This window comes from Paracoccidioides lutzii, assembly GCF_000150705.2.
Source record: "Paracoccidioides lutzii Pb01 unplaced genomic scaffold supercont2.17, whole genome shotgun sequence".
In the NCBI taxonomy this organism is placed as follows: domain Eukaryota; kingdom Fungi; phylum Ascomycota; class Eurotiomycetes; order Onygenales; family Ajellomycetaceae; genus Paracoccidioides; species Paracoccidioides lutzii.
In genome coordinates, this window is record NW_015440963.1 from 561,048 (window position 1) to 578,198 (window position 17,151).

A 17,151-nucleotide genomic window follows, 5' to 3' on the forward strand; every position below is an offset into this window, starting at 1 on the left:
ACTCTCCCGAGATTCGTCGCTTCAGATACTCCTTTCCACAGAACACCTGGTTTATTTTTTCATTATGCCTTAATGACATTACATTAGTGTACATCTTTGATTACAGCATCGCATTGCGCAGGAGTACTAGGTCAGAATGGATAGGGAACTGTATGTGTGTAGTAGAAAAGGTTTCGAAAAGGCAGCATAGAAATATAATTCGTTTCGATTTAAAAGGTCGTCACTTAGATATGAACCATCGCTACATGACCAAGTTCCTCACGGTATGATAGGCCACTCTGTATATGTTAAGCTCCTATATGTATTACCCCTTTTTTTAAAAAATATATGCACCTATTAAGAACTATAATCAGACAAAAGATGCAATAGCATCAACTGCTGCTCCCCTCATTCAAACTTCCCCAGACCCCCTAACCGCCCCATTTTTCCACCTCTGCAAACTAACCTCATACGCCCCACTAGCCTTCCACGCACTCAAAACCAGCCCCACAATATGTTCAACTCCTTTGCCATTCTTCACCTCTGCAAACACCGTCGGGCCCCCCTCCCTCATTTTCGCCGCATCCCTCTCCATAACGCTCAAATCAGCCCCAACTGCATCCGCAAGATCAATCTTATTCACAACCAGCAAGTCACTACCCGTTATCCCCGGTCCCCCTTTTCTAGGGATCTTGTCTCCGCCCGCCACATCGATGACGTAGATTATGAAATCGGCCAGTTCGCGCGAGTAGTTGGCGGCCAGATTGTCACCCCCGGATTCTATTAATAGGAGATCGGTTTGGAATTGGCGCTGGAGGGATTGGAGGGCGAGTAGGTTGGCGCTTATGTCTTCGCGGACGGCGGCGTGGGGGCAGCCGCCGGTTTCGATGGCGCGGATGCGATGGGGGGAGAGGGCTTTGTTGCGGGTGAGGAATTCAGCGTCTTCTCTGTTGGTATTTTTGTAAGCTTGGTTGGAAAAGCAGAGTGATTGTCAGTGGAGAATATGTGCAATTTACTTACTTTGTGAATATGTCATTTGTTACGGCTGCAATGTTATATTCGTCTCGCAGAGCGAGACACAATGCAAGCATCAAGGCGGTCTTTCCCGAGCCCACTGGACTGTATGTAGACAGATGGTCAGCACATATAAGCCCCTATAACGCAGTCAAGGAGCATTTTATTGCTTCTTGGCTTCATCCCCGAATAATTGCAAATCAAAATCGGAAATGTAAAATTGTATGCACCGGGGCGGGACGGAATCCTACCCGCCAATACCAATGGTAAATGCTCTATCATTCCAGTCACGTCCTTCGATCAAGGGCATTTCCCGGTTCAGATATGAGCCAGGGCCATCGAGAATCTCATGCGAATGGCCATGCGCAGCACCATCGTGGGAATGGGTATGTGTATGATGTTGTGGGTGGTTGTGGGGGCCGGTTGACATGTCGCAAAGCAGTCGAATATAAAGGGTAGTTATGGATATATCGGTTCAGCTGCTTGGAATTACCACGCAAGGGAGCGTGATAGCAAAGATATCGATTTCAATGGCCTAGCTCAATCGTTTGTTTTCCGATGTTTGCTGTTCCTGTTCCTGGTGAGAAAAATAGGGATAAAGAGGGGGTTGTGAGATAACAGTACTGACGTCAAGATGCTAACCCATATCCGGAAATATACTTACCGTATTGGGAAATTATATTACTGCATATAGTTTAGCGCAGAAAAGCTAGGCCTGAAACTTCTTGTCGCCCACGGAGCTCCAAGAACTCCTTGATGCAGTTACAATAGATGATGCAGGTATCAAGCAACAGGAACCAAAAGAGTTCGCAGAGCTAATAATGAATGCAATTTCGTCAGGTGTCTTAGAATACATATATGACCCAGCAAAAAACATGACCACCCCGTAGCAAAAGACTAGGAAACGGACATAAAATATGAGCGGTTCGTTTTACATTAGTTATAGAATACGCCACCGAACCTTGGTCAGATTTCCCTACTCCAAATTGTTCATAGAGCTCAAGGTGAGAATAAAGTTGACGCAAAGAATTGTGGTATCACTAATTTCACATTATCAAGTGAAATGCTGCTGGGGTCTGGATGCCGGGAAACCTAAGGCTTGCAGCTAGCAACACACAGAAGACCGCACAGGTACATCAAACCATGTAGGTAGAAGTTAAGGTATAATTCTCATTCGACGAGCCAGTGAACAATGACCCAAAAAGAGAGCTGGAAAATTGGTGGGACTTGTGTGCCGGGAGATTATTGCGAGATTTGGGCTCGTGCGCGATAGGATGTAGTTTTATCATGACACCATCAAGTGTAGGGCTTAAAGACCTCCCCATGCTACACCGCGGAGGAAGAATAATCGGGGGCAAAAGGGGAGAGGGGCGAACTGGAAATCACACGGTACCGCGGTTGGAAGGGGACACATAAACAGGTAACAGAGTGGAAGGATGTAAAAGAAACCGCCAATTATCATGATATTAAGCGCTGGGGATAACAATGTAAAATAACAGAACCGAATATGATCATTTGTCACGGAGAGCTGCTTGTATGCGGGTATGGTGATAACCATGCCCCTTCGTTCACAGTGAATGGTCAAGAAAATCCCTACCAAGAGCCCGCGTCACTTATATAAAAAGTAGAAAGCCAAGGTGAGAGTGGTTGAGATAGAGTATCTTCCCGTTTATTCCGTCAGAACACCGAACAAAAGGGGGGGGGGGAGGAAATACTTTGAAATAAAGCAAAGAGACGCAAGCTGCAAGTTCAAAAATGCAGCAAATGTAAAATAGCACAGGGAGATCTCGCAAAAAACATCACAAATACAAATTAAAAGTGAAAATAAAAATGAGAGCAACACACACGTAAACTAAACAAGATATCCAAGTGAAATTCCGAAGTTTATAAACAACAAAGGCGCCACGCCTGAACCGAGAGAGAAAAGGTCAAGTAAAAGCAACCCCCGCCAATGGTAGTCCAAAGTAAAGTATACTATAACAACAGACGCCCGATTACTTCAAAGCAGCTACACTAACGCCAAGTCCATCTCCAAGGGGGAGTCACGAACACAAAAAAAAATGAAGAAATGAAGAAAAGTATGGGAAACGATGAAGGTAATCTCTCAGGGGGACACATTATTTCCTAATTTAAACCCTCATTAAAGGTGTCCCATCTTAACTTCAGCTTGTGCCCTTTTGCCTTTTGCCGCCAACCCTTGGACTGGCCTTCGGTGCTTTTGATGCATTTGGACCGGTGCCATTCACGTCTGGGATTACACTAGTATCATCCCCTTCACTCTTGATGGCGCTTCGCCGGCGTTTGTTGCTCACATTGGGACTGGTATTGGCACTCGTTCCTTGACTGCCACTTGTATTCGTACCCTGCTGGCTTTGCTGCGCAACCATTGCAATGGGCCCTACCATGCTGTTCTGCGCCGGACTGGGGGTATGAGTCGGTCCTGCGAGATGGGGAGAGCCTTGGCTTCCTGGTAGGCCTAGATGAGCTGCGGCAGGTGAAGAGAATTGTGTTGGTCCGTTAAGGCTAGGTGTTCGTTGTCCAGGGGTCTGTTGAGGTCCCATGTGCCCCTGGCTAAATGCAATAACTTGAGGATGAGAATTGAAAGAAGCAACTAATTGTCGGAGCGCGTCTGGAGGGGACAGGTGTGGACATTGTATTGAATATTGAAACAACGTTTGCATTTGAGAGATTGTCTCCGCGACCTGCAAATGAATTGAAATCGGTTAGAATATTCGATCTTATTAAGAAATAATGGAATCTCGCCCATACCTCTAAAAATTTAATTACTGCAGATGGGACACCGTGTTCCGTGACTATGGACTCAGGAAGGGTAACTGATGGTCCGATTGGCTGCTTTTGCTGTACTCTCTTGGCAAGACCCTTGCCAACTTTCGGGCTTTGCTTCTGCTCTGGAGAAACTGGTTGCAACGCAGTGCGCGGGATATACTCCGTGTGATTCTTAGTGGTAAGATCGAGAATATCAATTTTTCCATTTATGTCGTAATGCGCTCTTAGTGTGCCATGGGCAACGACCTGCCATAGTCAGTGGAAATCCCGAAAGAGAAACGACAAGTAGTTAGTCACGTACTTGGCACTCATTAGCTAGAAAGTAGATGAAACATGTCTTGTGACTCTCGACAATTTGACTACCAGTTGGAAGTTCCTTTTCCTGCGCATTTTCGACAATCATCTGTATATGTCTTATGCCACTGGTAAACTGAGTGTAGTAATATCGGGCGAGAGCAGGCGTAGATATCTCGAACTGTTTAGCGCCCTGCTCTGCACACCAAAGTCCTTGTCGCAAGACTCCGCTTGGAGAAAAGAATTGGTCGACAAAGCGACTCCAATACTCTATACCAGGTTGGGGTGACTGAGCCTGAAAACCAAATTTGGGTCAGTCACGTTATATAAATAAAAAGTCTAAGGAAAAATCTCAGCGCAACTTACGGAGAATGCGCTCAGGTGTTCCGCAAATGTCAATAATCGGAGAACCGCAGATCTTTTTATGGGGTTGGACATTCTCTGTGGCATCATCATTGCAGAGCCGGCACCTTGCTGTTGAGCTCGGAGTTGCGCTTCATGGGCTGTCATCTGATGGGGTTGGGGATGTTGCTGTGGGGGTTGGTTTTGCGAATTTGCTACTTGTTGGAGTTGTGGTTGGTTTTGTGATTGCGACTGAGGCTGTTGACCTTGCTGAGGAGGTGCTTGAGATGACGGAGTAGGTTGCTGTTGGTTTGTCTGTTGAGACTGTTGTGGAGTATTAACTTGGCTAGGGGGGCCAGGTTGCGGATGAGGAGGGGTGCTCTGGGCATCATGCATAGATTGAGGTTGCGGACCAGCTCGTTGTTGGGCATTTTGTTGGTTCTGCTGATTTTGTTGGGCTGCTAGTTGCAGCGCAAGGTATTGCTGCTGTTGATGTTGCATGGTATGTGCTTGTCCTTGATGCCCTTGGGCTTGAAGATGTTGTAAGTGAAGAGGAAAGGGTCGCATATTGGGATTAGCCTGAATAGCAAGCTGCGCAGCATTTAAGCCTTGGGTTCCATTCGGCAAAGATACGGGAATTCCTCCATGTTGCTGTTGCTGCTGCTGCGCTTGCTGCTGCTGATTAAGTTGCTGCGCCTGCTGGTGTTGCTGGTTATGCTGCTGCTGCTGCTGCTGCTGCTGATGTTGATGCTGCTGCTGCTGCTGCTGATTATGTTGTTGTTGCTGTTGTTGATTATGCTGTTGCTGCTGCTGCAAAATCATTTGTCGTTGTCTCAGCATTTGTTGATGTTGTAGTAATTGTGGGTTGTTGGGATCTAAAATGGTATCCATGAATTAGCAATAAGACATGTATCGATAAATGGAAATACAAATAATACAAAATTCATAAAATATAAGAAAGTAGGTACAACATCGTTCTCAGATATGCTCACAGAAGTGAAATAAGTGACATAAGATAGCTGAATGGTCGTGGATCCACCACAAGAAGCAAAGGAGTCACAAGGGAGTGGTTTAGAAGGTTGGATTTAACGAAAAAGAGGTCTGAAGTAAAACCTACAGTTTTGCCCCATCTGCTGAGGGTGATATATTTGATGTCCGTGGGTAGGGCCAAGATGCGATAATGCGTGAGCGCTGGGGCCAGGTCCGCCTGGACCGGTGGTGCCCGGCGGCATGCCGCCCATCACTGGACCCCCTTGCGTCGCCTGGGGTCCCCCTGGACCAGAGACACCAGGATGCAGCTGCTGTACAATACCGGCTCCTGGAGCTTGTCCAGCGAGATGTGCCGCGTTTGGGTGTTGGGCCCCAGCCATAGGATGACCAGGAGGCATCACGGGGTGGTGAGCCATGCCAACTTGGTGGGCAGGATATGGCTGCGCCATCATCATCGCCGTGGAACGAAGTCACCGAATTCGGGACTCCAAATGGCAGTTCTGGGATCTTGGGGAATCGGCTTGGCTTAACTGGTTTCCAATATATCGACCAAATTGAGAGCTGTAGTTGGCTAGGTTCCGACTCAGGACGCGACTGGCACACCGCGGTTGGTCGGTCGAGAAGTCGAGAAGTCGCGCAATTTCGATCATGAGAGAACGTTTGTCACAGCCTCCGCGTCCAGAGCAAGAATCAGATCTGAAAAAGGCGTCAGCAGCGGGATAACGATGACGGGTACAGTGAGCAAAGAGGATAGAGAGGTCGGAGGTGGAGGGGCAGGGCAAGCGATCGAAATATGGCCCACCTTGTACAGTTCCGTCACCAGCATGAGGTGACCACCCAGCGGCACAACGAATCCAACCTAATCGTGTCCACAGAAGGCGTTTGAGACAAACTGGGAGGGCGATGTCCAAAGCGATGGGATGGGCGCATGTTGGGAACTTCAACTTCACCCAGAGGATATGGACGAGCGTCGTTACAGTCTACGCTAGTCCCCCTTGGGATAGGCGCATCACGTGGGTACCAATCATGCGGCTCTGTTGTAGTTAGTCAGCCGAAGTCGCTTAATTTCGGGAATTGGAGATTTTCCGATCCGGTATTTAAGGCTGCGGCTGCTCTACGTTTTTCCGTTTGTCGTTTTTTTCCCCTTCACTTCACACAACAGCAGTAAAGAACGCGGGCGTCTCCCTTTGACAGCCAGCAGCAGCAGCAGCAGCAGCAGCAACAGCATTGCTGTAGGAACTGATTGATGATTGCCATAGGTGTTCTAATTTTTGATTCCTCATTCATCCTCTATATTCTGTTTTGAAACAGCTGATTGAAGGTCAATGAAGATTTTTTTTTCCCCCCTCCCTGGAGCATAGTTTTCCAATTCATCTGCAAGATGACAACCCTTCTCATACTTCTTTCACTTCCTGAGTCGACCTTGAAGAAACATGTCGGGCCTTCCCTCTCCGGTTGGTCTGCTACTTGCCAGTACTTTTTGTCTGATTACATTTATTTCTCTGAACCGAGCTTTTTTTATATCAAATGTGTGTTGAATGATACTAACATTGTTGGCACCCAATAGGACTCGAGGCGTTCAGTGCTCAATTTCAGTTAACTAATCTCAACATCTGCAACTAAATTGCGGCCCCTCCTTAAAGAGAACTGCTTAACGTAAGTTTCTCTACTGTTATCTCGTCTTCCTCCCTCCCCTTCTTCCCTCCATCTCTCATGATGAAATTTTTTTTCCTACATTCGCAGTTTCCACGCTAGCCGTCGCATGAACCTAATAAGTCGACGTGTCGTTGAGCGGACAAATATTGCCTAACCTTGGATGTCTGATTTTTTGCCTACTTGATACAATTGATGTGTCCCCAGCTATATCCTTAAGGCAAATTGGCTAATCACCTCAATTGTTTTTAGTTATTCGTATAGTTCAAACTGCTAGCCCATATTGGCACCCTACTCTTCCCCGTTTAAAAGCACTTACCAGATATGTAATTGATGGGTATTTAGTTCTCCCATCGTAAAGAATGTTTCGTAGATAGTATTTACTATCCTTTCAGGTACTCAAGCAGCCATATATAAAGTATCATGCCTTGCATTTCCTACTTAATTTTTGGATAATTTCTTAATCTTTGCTCTTGCTTTTTAAATTATCAGAATCATGCTATCTCGTATAAATTCACGTACCCACAGAGTATTCATAGCATCTCAAAATTCAAAATAATAAAATGAACAGGGGTCGTTCTGCTGTTTATCTAGATTGTTAAGATGAATGATAATTTTGCTGCTGTACTTCGGTTATCAATAATCCGAAAACGCCGAAGTCGCTCCGGGTATTAGTCATCCAATCTCTAGCGTCGTGAAAACCATTGCAACGAAACGCGCAAACCACCCAGGCGCCATCAATTTTCTGTGTCGTGCCATTCGAACACGAGCTCGTATGTTATTATACGTTCATTTTCTCCTACATTACCGCTATAACCGGTGGCAGTGGCTCAAATACAGCCCTGCATGAATTCTTCTATCTCTTGCCGGCTGCTGTCAGTCCATCAAGCATATCTGAGAGCGCCATGCCGAATCATTGGCCGTCGTCGACTTCCATATGCGGCCCGCAAGTTTCATGCCTCCTCTCCTTACCAATCTAACCCACATGATCCGCCTCCATCCATTGACTCCACCCTCAGTAACACCAATTCCAGTACCCAAAAAGACGCGGAGGGCCATAACGCCTCAAAAGAGAATGCGGAAGTTGTAAAGCCCGATGCAGCACTAAAACCATCCCGGAGACCACAGGGACCCTATGGCTCAGCTGTTCGCCGCGCGGCAAGGAACAGGAAACCTCGAGAACAAACACGCATCGTCGCCGGTGTTCCGGAATGGTTCCGCGAACGGAACGTGGTAGCTCAAGATATATCTGTTCAGGTTGCTGAACCAACAAATCACAATGTGGAGTTGGAGCCATTATCTCGTGACGCGGAAGAAGCGGTAAACAAACTTGCACAGGGTGGAGAGGATGGTGATAATGGTGGTTCCGGGCGTCCATCAACGCCGGGCAGTCGTTACCGTCTTGCTCGAGCCATTTGGGACGAACTATGCGCCTCCGCTAAAGCGGGACTGAATCTACCCCCGTCCCGACATATCGATGAACCATCGGTGACCAAGTCACATTTGGTTCTACAGTATCCTGGAGAAGGAGGGATTTTGTTTTTGGATGCAGTGGTTAAGAAGCTGACGGTGAAGCTCAAGACAAATCTAATAACTCTGAATGCACTAGATATTGCTGAGCTCTATGCAGAACAGAACCTCGTTGAGTCTAACGCACCTAGTTCCATTACAGCAATGGGATATGAAGTTTACCAGGCGAGAAAGCCTCACACCTCCAGAGAACCCGACGAAGAAATTGAGGAGGGAGAAGACGAGGAAAGTTTCTCAGCAGATGATGGTGATCCTGACATGATCCCTAGCCGCAGACAGGATCACAAATTCGTATTTAGAAGTAATTCGAATATTTTGCAAAATATGCTTAATACAGGCCGTGTGGCATCGATTGGGATGGCTAAGGTGTTTATTCCACGCCCTCACCGAGATAACCCAGAACCGAATGAAGATACGATATGTTTTCGTGTTGTGGCCCAACTCCTTTCTATTTCGCATAATCATCAGAATAAAATACCCATAGCTGGTGCGGAGGATATCACCGAGCCAACTGCTGAACCAGTCCCTGAACCAACCCAGACCACCTCCCGACCAGACCTTATTATTCAAATTCAAGATTACAAGGATATAGAGAGCACCCAAAGTGGATCGAAATTCCTCTCGATTCTCCAGCGAGAGGTTCAGAACAAGAGGCGGGAGGGTCAGAGAGTTATGGTCATCGGCACGGTATCCGCGAAGAATCAAGAATATGCTCTGGGAAAAATGTATCCGAAACTTGTGAAGAGAGACTACAACGACGAATTCGCCAGGACAATAGTTGTCACACCCTCCATGAATGCACAGGCAGTCGAAAAGATATTCTTAGAAGATTTGAAGCGAAGAACTCTTGAGATCAATGTGCGCCATTTACAAAATATGCTGAGGGTTCGGATAAACGATCCACACCTAGCAGACACAAGTTTTCTACGCGGTCCAACATGGCCCTTAGATACTGCTGTCATCGAAAGCTCCGGTCTGGACGATGGATATTGGTCATTTGACCGTGTTCATCGGGTTGTTTCACTTGCGCTTGGTGGCATAGAAGGCGCTGGCAAACTCGATATTCAGCAGATACAACGCAGCATCGACCTAATGGAAAAGAGCGATCGCGCTAAGAGCGACTGGATGGTCGAGAGGTATCCCAAGGTGAAGTCAACTCAAGCGGAGTCGGACTGGGAAAGCCGTTTGAAGCAGCTGCGGAAGACATGTAACAGCCACGAAAAGAAACTCCTTAATGGCGTCGTCGATGCTGAAAGTATTCGCACAACCTTCGAGGATGTCCATGCGCCTGCAGATACTATTGAGGCTCTCAAAACGCTCACCTCTCTGTCGCTCATTAGGCCTGATGCATTTACCTATGGTGTCCTTTCTACCGACAAAATCCCAGGTTTACTACTTTACGGGCCGCCAGGAACAGGGAAAACGATGTTAGCCAAGGCCGTCGCCCGCCAGAGTGGTGCTACCGTTCTTGAAGTGAGCGGCTCTGAAGTCTACGACATGTATGTCGGAGAGGGGGAGAAAAACGTAAAAGCCATTTTTACGCTAGCAAAGAAGCTCAGTCCCTGTGTAGTTTTTATCGATGAGGCAGACGCCATCTTCTGTTCGCGGGTTGCAGCCAGCAACCGAACAACGCATCGAGAGCTAATAAACCAGTTCCTACGCGAGTGGGATGGTATGAACGAGCTCTCCGCCTTCATCATGGTAGCCACTAACCGTCCTTTTGACCTTGACGACGCCGTCCTGCGACGACTCCCCCGACGACTCCTAGTAGACCTCCCCACCGAACAAGACCGCCTATCAATCCTAAAAATCCATCTGAGGGAAGAGCAAGTGGAAGCATCATTGGATCTGGCCGAATTAGCCAGCCGCACACCCCTCTATTCAGGCTCGGACCTGAAAAACATGTGCATTGCCGCAGCCCTCGCATGTGTGAATGAGGAAAACGAGCAAGCTGCTCACCATACCGGTGATGAGCCGTACAAGTATCCAGAGCGAAGAATACTTAGAAAAGCCCATTTCGAACGCGCCATGGAGGAGATCAGTGCGTCTATCAGTGAGGATATGTCTACTCTCTCTGCTATTAAGAAATTCGACGAGAAGTATGGAGCCTGCAAGGGAAGGCGAAAGAAGAGCGTTGGATGGGGGTTTAAAGCTCCCCATGAGCTGGAGACAAATACAGGCACTGGGCGGGTGAGGAATTGATGTTTTGGGCCCAAGGAGGAACATAAGGAGGGCCGAGGGATATATTCTACAACTCTACATATATACCCACGGGTCTAGGTTAAAGGATTCCTTTATTATTATTATTATTATTATTATTTATTTTTTATTTTTTATTTTTACTTCTCATTCTTTTGTTTTTGGTTGGTTTTCGCTACAATTGGTTTGTTTTCATTCCTCAAAGGCATGCATGTAGACTAGACACCCATTTTGTGAAATTAATGATGTCCTTCTAGGTTTCGTCATGTCATTATTTCCGATGCTTTTGAAGAAAAGAAAATTATAGAGATATAGCTTTTAACACAGCATCTTCGAATTTCATTTCTTATTTCTATAATATTTAATCAACGTAATCCATCCCCGAGCGGACAGACAAAAATCCCAGAGTATAATTAACTAATTAAAATTCAACTTTAAATATCTATGCCCCAACAACTCATTAAATTACACTAGAGTTAGGACATCTTTTTCTTATATTCTCAAGTATATTGCAATTGCTGCACCTTGATGGAGTTCATGAGTGTGATAAAGACTCTGAGGTCAGAGATATGAGGAATTGAATAATCAGCTGTCCAACAAACTCAGCAGATGAAATAGTAAGCTTCTAAGAAGCTTCTTTTGTTAGACCCTCTTCACGTTGAATTCTGCAACTAGATTTCTTGTATTCTTACTTTTTTTTTTCCCCCCCACATTTACAATAAATATATTCTATTATTATTGACTCATCATTGACAATTCAACTGGCTGAATAAGTATCATTCTCATATCATAACAGCAAGAATGTTATATTGAATCACTACATTTTTTCGTCGACCACAATGAACGTCCTCCGTAAAAGTGCAGACAAATACGGTTTGACCAGATCTCTGAACAAGGAGAAGAAATGAAGTTCACACTTTTCTCTCAGACAATTCAGGCTGAGGTTACAGGCGTGAATCAACATCAGCAGAATGGCATTGCTGAAAGAGCTCACAAGACAATATATGATTGAGTTACGCTCACATTCGCGCAGTCAAAACTTTTATGCGAAATTCTGGCCAGAGATCACACATACTGCAGCCATTCTCTCCCACTAGTAACTGTCATCAACGCTTAACATGACACTGAATCAAGCATGGTACGGCGAGAAACCCGATCTCTCGTGATCAGATCCAGGGGGAAGTGCTTGATTCCACCCAAGAAAAAGAAGAAGCTCACGGAGCCAAGAACAAGGCCATGCATCCTGCTAGGCTACGAAGGAAACACCAACTACCACATCTTGCTCGAGGACAGAAGAATCATTGAGGCTTCAAATGCTGAATTCAACGGAAATTCTTACAAACCCCTTCATGCAATGCACCCCGACGTCATACTACCAACTTCCAGGTCTTTGAAATATGCAGAGCAAAATGCTAGTTTTCAAAACCAATTCACTATCCCTGACTCAGCATACCTTGCGGCACAGCACTCAAGATAAAGGATAATTTTATCTCCCAGCAATTGAAGAGAGAGATAGATGCTGTTTCCGGGAGATCGGATGTGGTCGCAGATAGATAGTATCAATGATTGGATATGTCCTTCAGCCACCGTCCTAACAGTGCGGTACAACCACGGAATGCCAGGGAACCGGGAAGATGGAGGTATTGCCACGTCAGAGGAAGGGCGCCGCATGAGAGAGGACGTGGCATGAGGGGTAATAAAACTAACAGTCAAAGAGCGAGAGGGAGAACGAAAATCAAGAAGAATAGACACATCTATGCTCGGTCTGACAGGCGCATATGTTCGATCTAACATCAACGCAAAAGCAGAGGAGAAGGCAGGATAAAGTATTTCAAGAAATCAAGGTAACAAGAATTGACTACAGAACATCTCACACCGACGAAAACATTCCAGTGACTAGCTGTGAGAACAAAAGAATCGCAAGCCAACGGCCATGTCTACCTTCAACGAAACCGACCTTACGTCCGGCAATTTGCAAGCGAGCAGCACGCAGCACAGTTCATCTTCAGATCAAACAGCAGCTGCCAGCCAGCCCACGTATCAAGAGATCAGTCGCTGGAGCCCTGATACCGACAGTGACACCTCAGAACATCAATCTAGTTCTCAGCGTTCTGCTGAAGGCATTCCGGCAACACATCGTTCTTCCACGAGTACTGAACCCAACAGTGAAACTATTGAGGAGGAAAGGGCACGGACAGCATTTGCCTTGGAACATGGGGGACCGCCTGCATCACCGGAAAAAAGGACTGGAGAGGCGTATACTGCTCGAATAACTAAAAACCCTAAGGCAAATCAGCACGAAAACAGCAGAGACCATGGGGCCAGGCGTGCTAGAAGGCGGCAATAGAGATACTGAGAGATATCTCAAGGTCTCTTGTCATTTTAGGCATCGTGTAATTGCAATTTGGGTCTTGAGTCTGTTGAAATCTTGCTTCTCTAATCCTTCTGCCAGTTCAATGACTAGAGATGTCATTAAAGATATCGCGGACCTCTTCCAGGTATTGAGCATATTCATCCAACTTTGAATTCAACAAATGAAGTCATTCCAGGCTTCCGAAATGGGGACACTCCTTCTAGAATGACCGCCTTAGGCATTTTGTCAAACATTGGCTCAAGATGCATTCTGAAGAGATTGAACAAGACCTTTGGGGTATGCAATGTGCTCAAATACCAGAATCGACAGTCACCTAGCGCTGTCTTCATAAGTGTACTCCAAGAATAGAGATTCCCATGGTGACAATGGCGTGTTCGTATTCGTCTCCACTTGTTCGAATATATCCACATATTGGTTTTTAGCAAGTCTCGAACCGCAAATCCCCTAAGGGCAGGGAGCGCGTTTATTCAGGATCAATAACATGCTTGATATTCCAATTCTCATCAACAAAAACATTGCTGGCATGCATATCTGTGAACTGCACAATGAAAAGACCAGTACGAAGATGTCGGTAAGTGAATTATGGTAGAAATGCTCTCATCAGCACTAGATCTTTGGCTTGGGAACGTCCGTCAATCTCATCAAAGACAGCATTCTTCTGATGCTGCAAGCGATTATCATGGCCAGTAAGAAAGTCAAAATAGAGACTATCAGCACTTGTACAGGTTATATTTTGAGGAAAATCAGTTGGAATAGACCAATTCTCTAACTGATGAAGATGGTAGAATATAGGACGGTTGGTTAAGCCGATTTGACCGTCATTGTTTATAGTCCAAGAGCCAATTCGACGCTGTAGAATTCTCGCAGGAGAAATCATGATTTTTGAAAGACTTCGATAAAGATTTTCAGTCTGCACATCTGTATGCGGCGTGGAGAGCACGTCGGAGAGCATTTGCACATTAGCATCTTCTTCATCTTCAATCCAGCCATCAAAATATAGCTATGACCGAGGAGCGCTCTCCTTTTCCGGGGGAACATATTCGCTGTCATAGGATTATCTGCTTCCACACCGATAGCAAGCACAACAGCAAATACAGAACTTGATTCTTTCCCAAAGAGAAACAATTCCAGGTTCGCAGAACTGTGCCCTCACCAAACATCAGCAAACGACACCTCGATATCTGTGGTGGAGCATTTGCAGACGCACACTCAGGCCGCCAGTCACTCCAAACCCCCGCAGTTTGGGTATCGGAATATCCGAGCGTTCTTATCAATCCAGATATATGCTGCAGTCTCTGATCGCAATTCTCCTCTACATTGTCAGGAAAAGCTTTCTCGCCAAACTCATATGGTGAAGGGGCCCGGAATCACAGTTTCGATGGCAGTGAGTTTCTAGCATTGTGGGGACCAGCACGGTCAATGCATATAGGGATACACACATGTTAAAGCTGCCATGCCGCCACACATGCTCACCATCCTTCCCAAACATTGCTGGCACTTGTACCAAGCTGGGGTTTGCCAGGCCGCAATGGAAAGCTACCAACTGTTGAATTTCTTGATGACAGCCTGCAAACTCATTATAAAACTTCGGTCTTTTGGCGGCATATTCTAGCTCCACTGTCATGTCCTCTTCCTCCTCCTCCTCCTCCTCCTCCTCCTCTTCAGCCTGTGCACCTGAAAGAGTAATAAAACAATCAAGAAGGGTTTCACGTGCTTTGGCGGTGCTGGTGTTGCCGGGTGTGATAGGTTCAGCAATGTCCATTGTGGATCGTAGGATGACTTTGAGCAGACAAGCACCAGAACAAGTACGTAGAACTCTGGCACAGCGCGAGCAGAAAAGTCCAGCTGCAGCGGTTACAAGGGTTCTCAGAATATTCTGACCAATCAGACTTTACTGTTGACCCAGTGATTCAGCCACGGTCTTGGGCATACAGGCCCAATCGCCAGCCAGTAGTCGATACTAGACAAAGAACAGTGCAATCCCATATAGGGATCAACCTGGTCCCTAGCAGTCTTGCTGTCGATTAGCGTTATTACTGAAATGGGAAGATCGTCCTTTCACAGCTTGCACATGGAGTAAATCAGATATACTCGTGCTGGATCTTCCGGGACGTAAAATGTGGATTATAACGTCCTCTTGTGAAGACCATGGAAGCCCTCCTGCATATTTACGCCTATTCCCCTGGCTTCAAAACATTTTTGCGAAATGCAAATCTACAATAGACTTCAAAACCTCCAGGGAGAATGCATTCCGGTCTGTCTTGGTGTTGTTCGCCTGGCATCGAACTATCCCTATTACTACGATGAAGGAATCACATTCCACATGTTATTTCTGAGTTGGACTGGGAACCGGTTGGGAAAACTGGGGCGTCCGGCCATGTCCCAGATGCCCATGTCTCTTCCATGGCATCCCATGCCCTGTGAGCAGTTAGTTCACTCACAAAGAGTGCTCCGTGTTGACACGGACCTGCGAAATCTACTATGGAACCAGATTTGCCAACGCCGAAAGAGAGTCGCCCGTGTACTGACATCCACGGGTTTCCAGGCTGGTTGCATTCAACGGTTTCACGGAGGAAGAAACATCGCTTATATAGAAAAAAAGTTCCTGCACTCGCCTGATGAGGCCGCCTCTACGCGTCCCATGAAGCGAGCTGAGTTGAGGAGCAAGATCCTCCTCACCGGCAGCATATGAACCGATTACAAACAAACGCAACGCCACCTCTCCCCCATCTTCTTTCACACAACGAATCGACCAAGTAATGCTGGGATGTAACCCAGACAAGAGCAGGCAGCGATATTGAAATCAGGATCCATTGGAAGACTATGAACCAAGTTGTACCATGCTTGGCTGCAAACGTTCCCTGATCTTGAACTGTGCATAACTGAACCTTGTGTGAGAAACAGGAACTGGCTTACTGATGCATTGATCAGCTACACTTCAATACAATGAAGAGGGCCTTCCACAGTATCACAGGAATAAGGCATTTTTGCCATTGACTCAAGACATGGAATGTTCTTCATCTCAGTATCCTCCTCATCCCCCTCCTGGAACCAAAAACAAGAGGTCAAAATGGAAAGATGCATCTCTCAGTGGAACAGTAGTTATGAATGTATAAAGTGCAGAGTGAAAATCCGGACCTGAATGACCAGTACACATAAGTGAAGAGAAGAACAGCAATGAAGAAGAAGCATGTTCAAGACCCTGATCATTTTTAGAACTGTAAAAACTAAAACCAGGTCACACAGCAGCTGGATCAACAGCAGTGGCAGTGGACATGGATTCACAAACCGGAGAAAAGTGGGTTGAATATGAAGGCCAGAGCGCAGGAGAACAGAAGGGAAGAGTGTGGACTGAGAGGGAAAAAGAACAACAAAGTGCGTGCCATGGCAGAGGAAAGGAGAAGCATCTTATACAGTCACCATGATGACACCAATGTGGATGCTACGGCAGATGCAGATCGAAATTCTCCTGCCTGCTGTGCCTGTTGAACAACCAGCTCCTCAAGCCCCTGAGCCCTGAGCCCTGAGCCCTGAGCCGCTGAGCCGCTGAGCAGCAACCTCCTACGCCCGCACCACACTCACGAGCTCCGCCACAGTGCAGCAACTGCAGTACACCCGGATATAAAAGAACTCACTGCCCTAATCCTGTGATTAGTTTAATTTAATTTGAGTTAGATGTTGTTGGGTGTCGGTAATTAGAATCTAGTTAGTCGAGCTTCTTTGATCTTTGGGAACTCGCTCAGTGGTGGATTACGTTAATTGGTTGCGCTGAGCTGAGGCGCTGGGTCATCCATGTGTGTTTGGAGTCGCAGCTCCGGTAACTAAACTATGAATTATTATTTATTTGGTGGGGAACATGCGATGAAAACTGAGCAAAGAACTCAAAAGGGTACAAACCCTCGAAATCACAAGTATATCACGAATCAACCAGAGCCACCCGAAGCGCTCTTATGAACAGATCGTAATTTACGAAGTAACGGCAAAGTAAC

At 46.3% G+C, this 17,151-nt stretch overlaps 7 protein-coding genes across 7 annotated transcripts; 3 read left to right on the plus strand and 4 right to left on the minus strand.

Moving 5' to 3' along the window:
- Nucleotides 1–391: 391 nt before the first annotated feature.
- PAAG_06237 (urease accessory protein ureG) lies at nt 392–1,423 on the minus strand (the record flags this gene model as incomplete). Its single annotated transcript, XM_002791926.2, has 3 exons — nt 392–926; nt 1,000–1,098; nt 1,245–1,423. 3 exons carry the CDS (start codon nt 1,421–1,423, stop codon nt 392–394), a joined length of 813 nt encoding a protein of 270 aa, XP_002791972.1.
- Nucleotides 1,424–3,155: 1,732 nt separating this feature from the next.
- On the minus strand, nt 3,156–5,861 carry PAAG_06238 (hypothetical protein; the record flags this gene model as incomplete). Its single annotated transcript, XM_002791927.2, has 5 exons — nt 3,156–3,695; nt 3,763–4,026; nt 4,082–4,369; nt 4,441–5,291; nt 5,534–5,861. The coding sequence occupies 5 exons, from the start codon at nt 5,859–5,861 to the stop codon at nt 3,156–3,158; spliced, it is 2,271 nt and encodes a 756-aa protein (XP_002791973.2).
- A 15-nt stretch (nt 5,862–5,876) lies between these two features.
- PAAG_12190 (hypothetical protein) lies at nt 5,877–6,056 on the minus strand (the record flags this gene model as incomplete). The annotated part of the gene is made up of 1 exon (XM_015847711.1): nt 5,877–6,056. The coding sequence occupies one exon, from the start codon at nt 6,054–6,056 to the stop codon at nt 5,877–5,879; it is 180 nt and encodes a 59-aa protein (XP_015702702.1).
- Nucleotides 6,057–7,905: 1,849 nt separating this feature from the next.
- On the plus strand, nt 7,906–10,791 carry PAAG_06239 (hypothetical protein; the record flags this gene model as incomplete). Its single annotated transcript, XM_002791928.1, has 1 exon — nt 7,906–10,791. One exon carries the CDS (start codon nt 7,906–7,908, stop codon nt 10,789–10,791), a length of 2,886 nt encoding a protein of 961 aa, XP_002791974.1.
- Nucleotides 10,792–11,923: 1,132 nt separating this feature from the next.
- On the plus strand, nt 11,924–12,265 carry PAAG_12191 (hypothetical protein; the record flags this gene model as incomplete). The annotated part of the gene is made up of 1 exon (XM_015847712.1): nt 11,924–12,265. The coding sequence occupies one exon, from the start codon at nt 11,924–11,926 to the stop codon at nt 12,263–12,265; it is 342 nt and encodes a 113-aa protein (XP_015702703.1).
- Nucleotides 12,266–12,721: 456 nt separating this feature from the next.
- On the plus strand, nt 12,722–13,135 carry PAAG_06240 (hypothetical protein; the record flags this gene model as incomplete). Its single annotated transcript, XM_002791929.1, has 1 exon — nt 12,722–13,135. The coding sequence occupies one exon, from the start codon at nt 12,722–12,724 to the stop codon at nt 13,133–13,135; it is 414 nt and encodes a 137-aa protein (XP_002791975.1).
- A 607-nt stretch (nt 13,136–13,742) lies between these two features.
- Nucleotides 13,743–14,924, minus strand: PAAG_06241 (hypothetical protein; the record flags this gene model as incomplete). Its single annotated transcript, XM_015845832.1, has 3 exons — nt 13,743–14,162; nt 14,370–14,428; nt 14,636–14,924. The coding sequence occupies 3 exons, from the start codon at nt 14,922–14,924 to the stop codon at nt 13,743–13,745; spliced, it is 768 nt and encodes a 255-aa protein (XP_015700058.1).
- Between the last annotated feature and the right edge of the window lie 2,227 nt (nt 14,925–17,151).